Below are 15,000 nucleotides of genomic sequence, written 5' to 3' on the forward strand. Positions count from 1 at the left end.
CTTACCAGAAATCTGGACAATAAGTCAAAGATTTACAGCACCAAACAACTGACAAAAAGATAAAGTGACTTAAACACAGTAGGAGATCTTTATGTAACCTACCTTATCTCTACCTCCACCACCGGTGTGGCATTGGACTTTAAAGAGTAGTTTGTATTGCTAGTGTGAGTGTCCCTGGTTCTGGAGGGAGCAGAGTAATCTTGTTCCCAAAGAACTGTGTTCTTCTGTTTTGTCTATGCTGCAGTTTCTCCAAAAGACTGACAGAAGGGACTTCTCTATGTTTCACCTACCTCAGTATTCTATCAGGGCAAAGCATTTCATTGGAGGAGGAGCCCCCCAAAAACACTGTAAGACTAAAGAACAAGCTGATACCACCAAGGACAAAAACAAAACAAAATAACCAGTTGGGGCAAACAATAGACATGCCAAAGGCTTGGAAGGAAAAGCTGGGGAGTGAAATTTTAGGGGAATAAAGGCTTTGAAAAGTCCCTGTGTGTACTGTAGAATTTAGAAGCCAAACGCATATGCAGGGCAAGAGGTATGCTCAGAAAAAAACCTAAGAAGACCATAAACTAACCTCTCACTGACCTTTGGGCTCAGTGCAAGCAAGGAAGTAAAAGCTAAAGTAGAGTTGTAAGCAGCATGGCTAAGTATAGAAGGAGTGACTCAAAATGGAGGCAATCGGGACTTCCCTGGTGGTCCAGTGGGTAAGACTCTGCACTCCCAATGCAGGGTCCCAGGGTTTGATCCCTGGTCCAGGAACTAGATCCCACATGCATATACTGCAACTAAGAGTTCGCATGCCGCAACTAAGAAGCCCATGTGCCACAACTATGAAGCCGCATGCCACGACTAAAAGATCTCGAGTGCTGCGATGAAGACCTGGCGCAGCCAAAGTAAAATAAATAAATAAATAAATAAATAACATGGAAGCAATCTGCAAAGACCTACAGAATTCTTTTTTCTTTTTCCCAGTCTGCTTTCCTTTTTTGGCCACCAGGCATTTAAAGAAATCCCTGTCATATCACGGCTGAGATAATTAATAGAAAGGAGACTTCAGTGCCCACACACGACAAGGAATACAGTCTTTGCAAAAATAGTGTGAATACTATATATAAAATAGATAACTAACAAGGGTAACTAGTAACTACTGTATAACTCTACTCAATACTCTGTAATGGCCTATATGAGAAAACAATCTAAAAAAGAGCAGATATACGTATATGTATAACAGAAAAAAAAATAGTGTGGAAAGTCACTAAACAAAGAGATGACTGTAGCCCACAGCAAGCAACAACAACAAATCTTAGAGAGGAGAATCTGATTTCTGTAACTGCTGCATCATAATATTCAAAATGTCAAAACACTAGCAGAGCACTATGCTAAAGGTACAAAGACTTCAGAGACTACATGACTACAGCCTACAGAGAATATACTCAAATACTTGAAGTCAGTTTTCAACAAAAAATCATGAGGCATGTAAAGAAACAAGAAAGTATTGTTCCATCACCAAAAGAAAAGGAAAAAAAAGGAAAGAAAGAAATTAACAAAAGCTATTCCTGAAAAGGCACAGACACTGGACTTACTAGGCAAACACTTTATATCAACTATCTTAAAATATGTGTAAAGAGCTAAAGAAAACCATGTAAAAGAACAAAAGGAAGGACTTCCCTGGTGGTGCAGTGGTTAAGAATCCACCTGCCAATGCAGGGGACACGTGTTTGAGCCCTGGTCCGGGAAGATCCCACATGCTGCGGAGCAACTAAGCCCGTACACCACAACTACTGAAGCCCGCGCACCTAGAGCCCGTGCTCTGCAGCAAGAGAAGCCACCGCAATGAGAAGCCTGTGCGCTGCAACAAAGAGTAGCCCCCACTCACCACAACGAGAGAAAGTCCGCACAAAGCAACGGAGACCCAACGCAGCCGAAAAAATAAATTGAATAAAAAAGAAAAGAACAAAAGGAAACAAGGAGAATGATATCTCAACAAACAGATTATCAATGAAGAGACAGAAATCATAATAAGGAAGGAAATAAATGAAGCTGGAAAATATAATAAATGAAATGAATTCACTAGTGGGCTTCTCAACAGCAGATGTGAACAGGCTAAAGAAAGAATCAGCAAACTTATAGATAGGTCAAATGAAACTATACATTCTGGGGAGAGGAAAGCAAACAATGAAAAAAAATTCACAGACCCTAAGAGACCTGTGCGACACCATCAAATATGTTAACATATGCACTGTGGGAGTCCCAGAGGAAGAAGAGAAAAGGGCAATAAGAATATTTGAAGAAATGATGGTCAAAAACTTCCCAAATTTGACAAACGACATGAATCTACATATCCAAGAAGCTCAAGGAACTCTAGGAAAGATAAAACTCAAAAAGATCCACACTAAGACACATTAATAATCAAGCTGTAGAAATGCAAAGAAAATCTAGAAAGAAGGAAAAGAGAAGTGACTGTCATATACATGGATCATCAATAAAATAGCTGGTTTCATATCAGAAACCATGGAGGCCAGAAAGCAATGGCTTAACACATTTAAATTGCTGAAAGGAAAAAAAAAATTAACCAAGAATCTGGCAAAACTATTCTTCAAAAATAAAAGAGAATCTAGTCAATCTGCTCTATAAGAAATGCTAGAGTTTTTCAGGTTGAAATGAAGGAATATAAGACAGTAACTCAAAGCCCTATGAAGAGATAAAGGACCACAGTAAAGATAACTACATAAGCTGAAGACTCACATTCCAATTTTGAAACTTACCTCAAAGGTAGAGTAATCAAACCTGTGTGGTATTGACATTAAGACAGAGATATAAATCAGTGGAAAAACATCAAGATTCCAGAAATAAACCCATACATCTATGGTCAACTGATTTTCAACAAGGGTATCAAGATCATTTAACAGAGGAAAAACTAGTCTTTCCAACAAATGGTGCTGGGACAACAGGATAGCTATTTGTAAAAGAATATGGTTGGACCCTTAGCTCATACCATACCCAAAAATCTAACTCAAAATGGATCAAAGATCTAAATGTAAGAGCTAGAACTATAAAAATCTAAGAAGAAAACATAGAGGCAAATCTTTACAACTCTGGATTTGGCAATGGTTTCTTAGATACAACACTGAAAGCATAAGCAACCAAAGGAAAAATAAATTGAACTTCATCAAAATTTAAAACTTTAGTGCATCAAAGGACACAATCAAGAGAGTGAAATGATAACCTACAAAATGGGAGCAAGTACTGCAAATCATGTATCTGATAAAGAATTAATATCCAGAATATATAAAGAACTCTTGCAACTCAACAACAAAAGGACAAACAACTCAATTAAAAAATGAAGAAAGAACTTGACAGTTATTTCCCCCAGAGTAGATATACAAATGGACAACAAGCACATAAAAATCAAAACCGTAATGAAAAAACATGTCATATCCGCTAGGTCAGCCATAATAAGAAAAAAATGGAAAATAATCAATGCAGGTGAGGATGTGGAAAATTTGGAACCTTTGCACACTGCTGTCAGGAATGTAAAATGTTGCAGCTGCTGTATAAAGCAGTTTGGAAGTCCTCAAAAAGTTAAATATAGAATTGCTATATGACCCAGCAATTCTAATTCTAGGTATATAACCAAAAGAAGTGGAAACAGGTATTCAAACAAAATCTTGTACATGAATGTTTATAGAAACACTGTAGTCACAACAGCTAAAAAGTGGAAGCATCCCAAATGCTCCTCAAGTGATGAATGGATAAAAAATGTTCTATATCCATACGATGGAATATTATTCGGCCATAAAAAGAAATGAACCATTGATACAATATGGACGAACCTCAAAAACATGCTAAGTGAAAGAAGCCAGACACAAAAGGCAACATATTGTAGGATTCCATTCATATGAAACATCCAGAACAGGTAACTCTATACAGCCAGAAAGCAGACTAGGGGTTGCGAGGGGCTGAGGGGAAGGGGGGAAATGGGATGACTACTTAATGGTATGGGGTTTCCTTTCGGGCTGATGAAAATGTCTTGGAACTACACAGAGGTGATGGCTACACAGCACAGTGAATGTACTAAATGTGACTGAACTGCACACTTCAAAGGGGTTACTTTTGTTATGTGACTTTTACCTCAATAAAGAAAAATGTAGCTGCTCTTGCCATACCCTGTCTGTGCACACCACACCCTGACTCTTCTATATATCATAGTATGATGTGAAGACAGCACTCTTAATACTTACAACTGTCTCTTACCACAGGTAAATGGCTGGAATTGTCCATGGCATGGACTCCAAATAAAATTTACCTCTAATTAAAACTAGAGATGTTGGGACCCCATCATCTTATTAAAAACCTTTCAGGATAGAGCCTGAGAGCATCTCTAGTTTAGAACATAGACTGATCATAAAGTCCATTAAAGCAGGTAACATACCTATCCAGGTAACTCCAGGAACGAAGTGCTTGCCCCATGAAAAAGTATTCAAAATAATTTTTAAAAACTGAATGGAACTAATTAACATTTCTTCTAATACCAAGTTGTCTAATACAGTAACCGACCTGAAATATGGTAATGTGAACTGAGATGTGCAGCAACTGCAAAGTACATACTGGATTTCAAAGACAATATAAAGAAGGGGGGAAGTCCCAATAATTTTTGTACTGATTACATGTTAAAATGATAATATTTAGATATATCTGGGTTAAAATTAATTTCACCTATTTCTTTTACATTAATGTTACTATAAAATTTTAAGTCATATATGTGACTTGCATTATATTTCTATTGGACAGCACTACCCTAAGGGAATTCTTTAGAGAATTCTTTAACGTTCCATAGGACACTTCTGAAAAACTAATACCCTGTATTTTTTATAAACCAACCAAAAAAACCCCCAACAGTCTAGACACAAGTGACAAAGTGATCTATCAAGTTTGCTTTCCCCTTGATCTGTAATGAAAAACGGCATTCTTTGATGTGGGGATAATACTATTTGCATAAAATAATTGAAATTGATGAGAGAAAATTTCGGTTGAGATGAATCTTAATAGAACCAGTCCAATACTACATGCATAAGAAAAATGAACTCTAGAGAGTTCAAATAACTTGCTTAGCATTTACATTGGAATCTAAATGACAGAGCAGGGAGTAGATAGGTCTTTTGCCATTTATTCCAGAACTGTTTCCACTTTATCCAATTATGGATAAAATATCACAAAATTAGGCTTCCAATGGCCTGAGGACAAAAACTACAGCCTAATCCTGGCTGTACATTAGAATCCTCTGGAGAACTTTTTTTTTTTTATAAATATGGATGCCTGGGGCTTCCCTGGTGGTGCAGTGGTTGAGAGTCCACCTGCTGATGCTGGGGACATGGGTTCGTGCCCCGATCCGGGAAGATCCCACATGCCGCGGAGCGGCTGGGCCCGTGAGCCATGGCCGCTGAGCCTGCGCGCCGCAATGGGAGAGGCCACGGCAGTGAGAGGCCCATGTACCGCAAAAATAAATAAATAAATAAAATATGGATGCCTGGATCCCAATCTCCAGATATCAGTCAACTATATATTTTTTAAAACTTTACCAGAAGATTCTAATGAGCAGCCAGAACCGGGAACCACTGACCTACGTTACCCAGACGCAAGCATAGACCTATTCTGAAACAATTTTTTAGCTACAATTAAATAAGCAGGTAATAAAGAAGGAAGCGATCTGTCTTCAAACCATGGCTACTTCAAGTAGCAAACAAGCACATGAGGGTGATATGCTGCCTGTAGGCATTGGTACAACTGAACTCGTTATTACCAACACCCATCCTAATTGTTAAATATTTTGAACATCACCCTGTGAAATTTCATGTCAATTAAAGGGAGCACAAAAAAGATGATACATTAGTATCAGACAGAATTTTAAGTCTAAAACCAATGTAACTTCATTTTACAAATGGAGAGAAAAAAATAAAAGACCCAGAGAAGAAATGTGACTTGCCAAAGTGACAAGTCTAGTTAGTGGTAAAGTCTGGACTAGATACTCTGGTGAGTCTAGTAATGTCTCCACATCAAGTGTCGCTGTAAACTGTACATTGTAACCCAATAAGACGATTGCAACCTACACCTTCTTTTTTAAGTGAAATAGAATGGAATAGATTAGAAAATGTATTGTTCTATGAAAATGTTTTTGTATACATACATGTGCACTAGGTCATAATATAAAATATATTTCTTATTGTGATTGTGGTAAAAATAAGTTTAGAAAAAACCGTCACACTGCAGTAGATGGGATCAAAAATAGTCTTTTAAGTCACAGGGACTTGTTTTCCCAGGAGTGCTCCAATGACCGTGTTTCCAGATTACACTGCTATTGTTTCAGGGATATTACATTTCAAAAAAGATACTACCAAGTGGAAAAATCTTAATAATCTAAGCTCAGTTAAAGAGCCAAATCTTGTAATAGAAATAAGCCTTTCAGTTTCATTCATTATAAATGGAAAGAATCCAGTTCTCTTTTGCATGTTTCACATTTTGATCAATTTGTGTGTCAATATGTTAGTTCATAAAAGTTACCTGGTGTTCTACTTCCTGGAACTCTCATGTATAGCTGAACTGTGTTCATACCCAGTATGGTATGACCAACGTGGCTTAGAAGATTTCCTGCTGATACGACACGCACAAAAGCAGGAAGTTTAGTCAGCTCATGTAGCTGCAACTTCCACCTGCAATAAAGTATCATATCAGATCAAGAGTGAAACCCTGCTATAAATATTTGTAGAAGTTAACCATTTCTTCAAAAATCTTGTGTTCCAATCAGAAAAATAATCAAATCTACAAATATTTTACTTTTGCATAGGAAACCCTGGAATGCTTAAACTTTTTAATTTTGCAAAGAAAACTTCGTAACAAAAAGCGTAAAAATTATTAAGTAAATAAAAGAAAAAACGTGACTTCCCTATTTTTATAATTGTTGTATAATTCTATTTTATAAATATATTTTATATAAATATAATTTTATGGTTGTATAACTACATATAGAAAGGTCTTGATGAAAATTTGTACAAGAGTTTTAAGTCAAAGAAAATAATCACAAAGCCTAGCAAAAATAATTTGGCTAAAACTTGTATATCAACTTAGAAAAATGACAAGGAACAAAACAGAAGAGAAAGTTGTAGAAAATTCTCAGTCTTGCTAATAGGAAACCTCTTTGCATCAGTTCACAGAAACACTACTATGAAGACTTACTTTTTGTCATCAGACAGGTCAATGTTGGTCCCAAATTTTATGGTTTTAAAGGGTCCTTTCCTTCTCCTCCCAGAACTTAAAAAGAGAGATAATATTAGAAACATGCCTTTTAAACAGAAATACTAAGTGGACATTACAAATGACTTACTTATCTGAAGACGTAGATTCATTATCTGAGTGGTCTTTATGGTGACTTCTTTTCTCATTTTCTTCCTATAGATTAAGCAAAAAGCAATCCAGTTTAATATGTATTCTACAACCAGATATCCTTTCCATCATACAATTGAAAAGTTTACATATAGATCAGTGGTGTTATCTACAGACCTCTTTCACATGAAAATTTCTTCAAAGACCACATTAAATAGAAAGCCAAGAAAAGTCAAAGCTCACTGGCATGGTATCCAACCTCCTCCATCGGCCACAAAGTTATCCTGAGTTCTTCCTTATTAATATTCTTCTATAAGGGGAAAAACTAGGGATTCTCATTCTTGGCCCATTTTCAAGAGAGGAAATTTAAGGAAAGCTGAGAGGCCTAAGAAGTGTCAATCTTGATTATAAATTTCCTAAACTAACAGAGGTGTGTGCGTGTGTATGTAGCTATATATGTATGGAATACACAGAGAAGGGGGGAGGGTAAGATGTTCTCTATTCTTTATTACAGACAAACGGAAGAAGTTCTTCCTGGGTTAAATCTTTTCTTTCCCCCACAATGAATTATACATGAATGATAAACATTTACAACATTATTAAGTAAATTAAGTGTTGGATAAATATAGGTGCTTTTCAATGAAAGTATTACTATTATTTATGATTTCTGTGTCACAGACATGGTATCTCTTAATACTGTCCTACGATTTCTGAGTTAACTATACTTAGTGACATTTTGGCCTCCCTCCTTCTAAATGTGTATGTTTTTTAAACATTTGTCAAATTTTCCACACATAATGGTCCATACCTCCAAGGCACATATAAGAAATCACTGTTTCTTTGATTATGGATCCCTTTCCAGTTAAGTACCATGCCTCTCATCTTCTTCTTCCAAATACTCCTTTGATGATCTCTGAATCCTGCTTACTATCTATTCTTTTCTGACCGTAATACTAACACGGAGTTGAAGTATCTCAAAAGTCTGAACCAGAGAGACTTATATGGACAACAAATTCACTGCAACTCGTGAAAGTTGCAGGATAGTTTTTATTAAATGAATTTCTCTATAGGATATGGGGAGTGGTGGTAAGAAAGGAACACAAATATATGATTAGCAGGTACAAATGTTGCCTTGATTGAAAATGTGAACTTGAAAATTTTAAACAGAGATAAGCAAATCTAATGAACTACAAATTAAAGACTTGCAGGCACATATTAAATTTCAGCTGTGGGATATGTACAGAACAACTTAGTACAGATAAGTGTTTGAGTAATACATTTAATAAACTCACTTTTATGGATGTTTTATGTTCACTTCATAGGAGAATTCAAAGTTCTCACTTCATTGCTGAAGGATTTTAATAATGCCTCATTGCTGAAAGTCCTATGAGTCTTTTAATAATAATCCTGATTATTTTTCAAAGTTTTATTCTTTTATTTTCTGTATATTTTGAAATAATTTTTGCCTCTCCTGGAGTTCTCTCTTTCAAACCGAGATGGGTAATGCTTCCTGGGGGAGTTATATATCAGATAATACTAACCTGGTAGAGTTTAACGGGAAGGAATAAGACAAGGGACTCTGCAAGCATAAAGCAAACTTACGATTTAGTTTATCATCTAATATCAGTGGTTCCCAATCAGGGATAATTTTGCCCTACAGGGCACATTTGGCATGTCTGTACACATTTTTGATTGTCATAACTGGGATAGGGGTTAAGGGGTGTGCTATGGGACATCTAGAAGGTAGAGGCCAGGGATGCTACTAAATATTCTACAATACACAGGACAGCACCCCACAACAAAGAATTACCCAACCCAAAATGTGAATAACGCCAAGGTTAAGAAACCCTTCTCTAAACAGAAATATCCCAGAAATGAGGGAGACATCTCACTAGAAAGTAACAATATTTATCAACCCATAGGTTTGCTTAGACTTAGTAAGAGCAAACCGGATAGCACTTATAAAGTATGTTATAATAATAACTATTTTATATAACATAAAATGAGATGTTTACAAAAGTAAAGCGCCCTTTCAAAGTAAACTATAAAATAATAAAACAAATGATCTCCAAAATAAAATCATCTTCAGGAAATAAATACTTACTCTCAATGATTCCTGGAAAGAGGAGGCCTGGTACTGTGCATATTTAGCAATTGTAGTATGAGATCGATTACTTTCACAGTGCCAGATTTTCTTCGTTCCAGTGGGATCCCAGTTTTCATCTGCTGGCTGCAACAACTGTGTCCTCACTTCCACCATGTGTTCATTGTTAGCTTCTACCAAAGTTTTGGTAGAGAAAAGTCCCAGGTCTTCATAAATAAATAAATGTAGTTAATAAATAAAAATTATATTTGGAATAATATTTTTTAACGTCTTTACTGGAGTATAATTGCTTTACAGTGTTACTTTCTGCTGTATAACAAAGTGAATCAGCTATATGCATACATATATCCCCATATCCCCTTCCTCTTGCGTCTTCCTCCCACCCTCATATATACACTACCGAATGTAAAATAGAAAACTAGTGGAATAATATTTTTAAAGTGTGTTTTTTTTTTTAAAGAAAAAAAAGGAAAATGTTTCATGGTGCTCTATCCAATCCCCCTAAAAACTAACCAGGAACTCTGCACACCCTGAGCTTTGTGTCAGATTTGCACAACCATACGCTGAAGCCCTGGACCTAATCGTCATGCCATCAACAGAAGGAGAATAATCAAGGGGCCAGGGGCTAAAGATTCACTTGTTTATTCAATCTCTGCAGGTGACAGGAACCACTTAGGGGGCTACAGTACTTATTAGTAATATCAAATTTTACCTATATTTTATCTTAAAAATTTCTTCTATTAGTCAACCTAAATCATAATTGTAATTATATAACTGGATGAAAATAAAAGCTAAATTAAAACAACAAAAGTTAATTTAACCATTATCATCGTATCTTCAAGTTATGGATTAAAGAAGTAATAAGTACTCTTTCTCTCTCTCACACTCATATTAAAATGAAAATGCGAAAAACTACAAAAGAATAGAAAAAAGTTTCTGCCAGTGCTTTAGAAGTTAATAGACAGTAAAGGAAATATATACACTTTTCCTTTTTCTTATTGAAAGCTTACCCAACTTAAGAGCTCCAGCAAGGCCACGTATTACTGTAACAGGGTTGTTTGGATTTGTACAAAATTGGTGTAATGGAGGAAAGAAAGCATCACGTTTATTTTCCAACTGTAAAATTAAAACGTATTGTTAGATCTCCATAAAGCAGACCTTTTAGAAAATATTACGCCAAATTTATATTCATTATTTACTGCAAGTTAAATAAATAATACATCCTATGTGTCGTTATTCCTATTTTATGTTTTATAGCATTTTATCACTATGTCTTTTGATTCTAATTGTAATTAGTAACCACATACATTTCTCTTGTCCATTGTATCTTGAACAAAATACGTGGGAGAGATACAGAACAAAGTCCTATCACATGCTACAATGTGGATGAATCTTGAAGACACTTTAAGTGAAAATAAACCAGTTACAAAAAGAAAAATTGTGTATAATTTCACTTATATGAGGTATCTAAAGTAGTCAAATTCACAGAAACAGAAAGTAAAGTGGTGGTTACCAGGGGCTGGGGAGACCAGGGTAGAGGGAGCTGTTTTTAAAATGTGTATAGAATTTCAGATTTGCCAGATGAAAATGTTCTGGAGAGCTGTTTTGAAACAATTAGAATATACTTAACACTATGGAACTGTGCACTTAAAAATGGTGAAGATGATACATTTTATGTTATGTGGTTTTTCTCTTATCACAAAAGAGAGGGGAAAAAAAATCAGCATTTAAAATAATATTACCAAAATGAAAGCAGGCTGAAGAAGACAACCCGTAAAAGATAAATAATAATTTTGCATTTTCCCCCCTCAGACCTCAGTATAAAAGTTTTATTACACGTGTATCCCAGTGCTTCCCTTACATACTAAAGGATTAATATGATAAACAGTTGGCTCCTGGAGGGTGAAAATAGGGTCAAATCTCCAAAAACACTCAATAGTTTAAAATTTCTTCATTTGGGGTAGAAGTGGGAAGATGGAAGGAAATGGGGTAGGAGGACCTATTTCAGAGAAACATAAATAAGAGTTGCTTTGATTGAACTCTTAACAACTTCCTATACCACATGTCTAAATGTCCATTAAGTAAAAGTAATCCCCAGTTTTAAATAATCTATTAAGCTTTTTAATGACATATTTATTATCACATTTTATGTTCTCGAACATTTTTTTGAAGGTAAATATCTTTTTTTTTGGTAGATGTATAAACAGAATGAATGTTAAGATCCTTACAACTAGTAGAATGCAGATTTAAAACACAGCTTACGCAAAAAGAAGTTACACTTTTAGGTAGCTTTTGCCTAAATCTGCTCAAAATTGGGTGCAGTAAAAAGTATTTCTCACTACTGTAATGTAACCGCAGTTAATAGCTGAGAAGGCACGTTTTAAATGCTATTACAAAATCTTTTTGAATATATCATTTTTTCCCCCGAAACATTCAAGCTGCTGCCAATAATTCTGAAGTTTCCTAAAGGGCATCCATATTGATTTAAAGCAAGATTTTATGAAAGACAGGTAGGTGCAAACACTGGTTTGATTTACTTCTAGACAGTCAATTCAGACTCACATAAATACTAGGTGTAGGTGGATTCAACTTGTCCTTTGGCAAGGGAGGGTATGGTGAAGATGGTGGTCTTGGAGGCGGACATTTATCCAATAAAATGCTACTGTTAGATAAGCCATTTTTACCTAGATTCCTTAAAAAAAGAAGAAGGGAGAATAAATCAGCTGTACATCTATTTAGAAAACAGAAAAAAAAATCCTGAATTAAGTCCTAATTAAATTACTGGGTAGTTGCACAAATCCATGAGATTTGGATCCACCAGGAAGAAGCTGAGAACAATTATTCATTTTAGTAATTACTTAGCTTGATTCCTATATCTCCCACTGAAGAAAAGTAATAGAAAAGATACTACAACACATGAATTATTGATGACATTTCCTTATTTCACTGGTAATTTTCCAATATATTTTCTTTACCTGAAGAACAAACACAAACTCCAGTTTTCTCTCCACCAACTTCCACCATCGGATTCTTTCCATTAAATGTAAAAACAATAACTTGACCAAAAAAGGTCTAGGTAATAGTAAAAATAGAATATATCTCTCTTTCTATGTCTCATCTCAATAACTATAACTGGAATATCTTAGTGACAATTCTCAAACCTGAAAAGACCTTTTCCTTTCTTTTCTCAAATGGTGGAAAGAATTTTCCGTGTAACTCCTTGGCAAAATTCAGCAAGACTCCAACCTACTAAATTTTATAGCTAATTATACCAATTTTTAAAATGAGGCATATAGTTGCTATCCATTAGCTGACACTCTATATAATTATTACTTACTAGTATTTGGTGTTTCTTTTTCTTTAATGAAGGTATCATGTTTGTTAAATTACAGATTATTAAAATATGGTAGAATTATTCCCAAACTGCAATTCTTTTAGTGTAAGAAAGAAAAAGAAAGATATTTCCAATTTCCTAATGTTTCTACCTAACTCAGAAAATCAGCAAGATATAATTTTGAGCTTTCAAATCATTCCAGAGTAACTAACCTACCTCACCCAATTATTACAAGTTCAAAACTAATCATTACATTAAACTATCAAATACTCAATATATTAAAATTTCAGATAAGAATTTGAAAACTGTAATTATGGTAGGGAGTTTAAAACTTAGTAATTTTATTTACTGAAGAAGGCACTAGCAAATTTGCATCATAAATAATAGAATAAAGGTTGAATCAAAATTAATTTTTCTTATTTTGCTGTTTTGCTAGCAGTGGAATTTTGTAGCTTTTGTAGCACTGGAAAAACCTTACAATCAGCCTGTTTTGGTTGGCTCTAATGAAAACTTAAGGCTTGAAATTTCACTGTTACACACTTTTGAGATGTTACACTATAGCATCACGGGTGACCCTTTTTAAATTTTCTCAACTCGAGCAAAAACAAGAGTTCAAGACAAGTATCAAAGAATGAATTAAGTTTAAAATAACTTTTTTTTAAAAAAAAAGTACGTGAAAATAGTCATTAAAGTGAAATTTTAAGTTCAACTAACATTTAAGGTTAAAGGTTAAATAAATGAATATTCTACTCATTACCAGCTTTCAATATATCTCTCCACAAAGTAGGAGTGCCCTGTACATTTAAAGATAGACACGACATCTAACCTCTTAAATTTAGGTATAAAATTGGTATTAACTTATAAACTCCACGGCAGTAGAAAATACTTGGCTGGGACTAGTAAGGAAACAATTCAATTATCATTAAACCAATGCCAAGATAAAACATTCACTTACAATTTCCACATAAATAATTAAGTTTTCATGCTGAATTGTGTATCTACCACTCCTCAACTTTAGAATTTAAACAAAATATGACTCCAAATACATAAAATTTGTTTGCCAGAGCAGGAGATGGACATACTGTATAGTACTAATTAATATTTTAAGGAATTGGACCAAGTATTTTAAGGATATGGACCGAGTATTAAAACTGTACCATAACAGAGCATCTCATACTAGTTAAACATGACACAAAAATTTAAGCTTCTACAACATTCTGGACATTGAGAAATGAGGCTAGAAAATAGGGTTTGATTGATTAGCAGAATTCTGCTTCTGTCATTTCTACAATTCTGTAACAATTAAAAGAAAAAAAGCAAATGAGAAAGTAAATAAAACAAAGAAAGCTGTAGCTGCCTTTATTTTAAAATAGAAAAAAAAAAGTGAGGCATGACTAAGGGAGCTGAAATTGACTCAACCATTGAATGCTGCAATTACAATTTTTAAACAAAAAGGAAGCCAAAGTATTGTAACCGCCTTCTGATGTATAGCACTGACCACAAAGACGAACCCAACAAAAAGTCAGATTAAAAATAACGAACACTTTAAAGACTAACCACATATGTGAAAATAAGAGGGTAGCTGAGAATGCACTATGCAATCAAACTGTATCTAGCAGTTTCTTACTGTATTTCAAACATTGATTCCCTGCCTACTGAGGTCAAGTCTGGAACAAACAGGAACTTCCCTTAAGGAACTGATGTAGGTAGCTGTCTATATAGTGACTATAACCTTTTTCCACTGAAAATGCTAACGCAAAGACAGAGATGTGGATAACAGGAACAGACTTTATCTTCTGAACACGTAAATGCCCAACACTTTATAATACTTCAAGCCAAATAATGAAACTTTAATACAATAATCCAAAGTGGAGAAAGGCATTAAAGTTAAAGAAGCAGGTGCTGGAAAGGATTTAGACAATATCCCATTTTAAATCCTTTTCTCCCATCTTGAAACTCTTTCCCTGAGCAAAGTAGAGTAAGAAGAAATTAGTCATTGCCCAATTATTTTAAATTTTGGCTTAAACTTAATTTCAAATTCACCCTCATCATTTGGTAGAGAAATGAAACCGAGCTCTGTAGAAAAACTGACCTACACTTTAATTATCTTTTGTTATGAAGTTCCTACACCAGAAACATCAAGTCTCTTGCACCTATGTCACTTTCCCCTTCTAAGTTCTGG

The 15,000-nt window shown here is 34.8% G+C and overlaps 1 protein-coding gene across 7 annotated transcripts in view; it reads right to left on the reverse strand.

Moving 5' to 3' along the window:
• Positions 1-15,000, reverse strand: part of KDM6A (lysine demethylase 6A) — a 133,175-nt gene that overhangs the window by 24,730 nt on the left and 93,445 nt on the right. For all 7 annotated transcript variants that reach the window (XM_024743551.1, XM_024743552.1, XM_024743547.1 and 4 more), the window contains 6 exons: positions 12,047-12,176; positions 10,495-10,600; positions 9,485-9,690; positions 7,382-7,446; positions 7,234-7,308; positions 6,562-6,710 (listed from right to left, as the gene is read on the reverse strand). In XM_024743551.1, coding sequence (XP_024599319.1) covers positions 6,562-6,710; positions 7,234-7,308; positions 7,382-7,446; positions 9,485-9,690; positions 10,495-10,600; positions 12,047-12,176 — 731 coding nt within the window. The remainder of the gene's footprint in view (positions 1-6,561; positions 6,711-7,233; positions 7,309-7,381; positions 7,447-9,484; positions 9,691-10,494; positions 10,601-12,046; positions 12,177-15,000) is intronic.

The sequence above is a fragment of the Neophocaena asiaeorientalis genome, unplaced genomic scaffold (genome assembly GCF_003031525.2).
Source record: "Neophocaena asiaeorientalis asiaeorientalis breed wild unplaced genomic scaffold, Neophocaena_asiaeorientalis_V1.1 scaffold243, whole genome shotgun sequence".
NCBI lineage: Eukaryota > Metazoa > Chordata > Mammalia > Artiodactyla > Phocoenidae > Neophocaena > Neophocaena asiaeorientalis.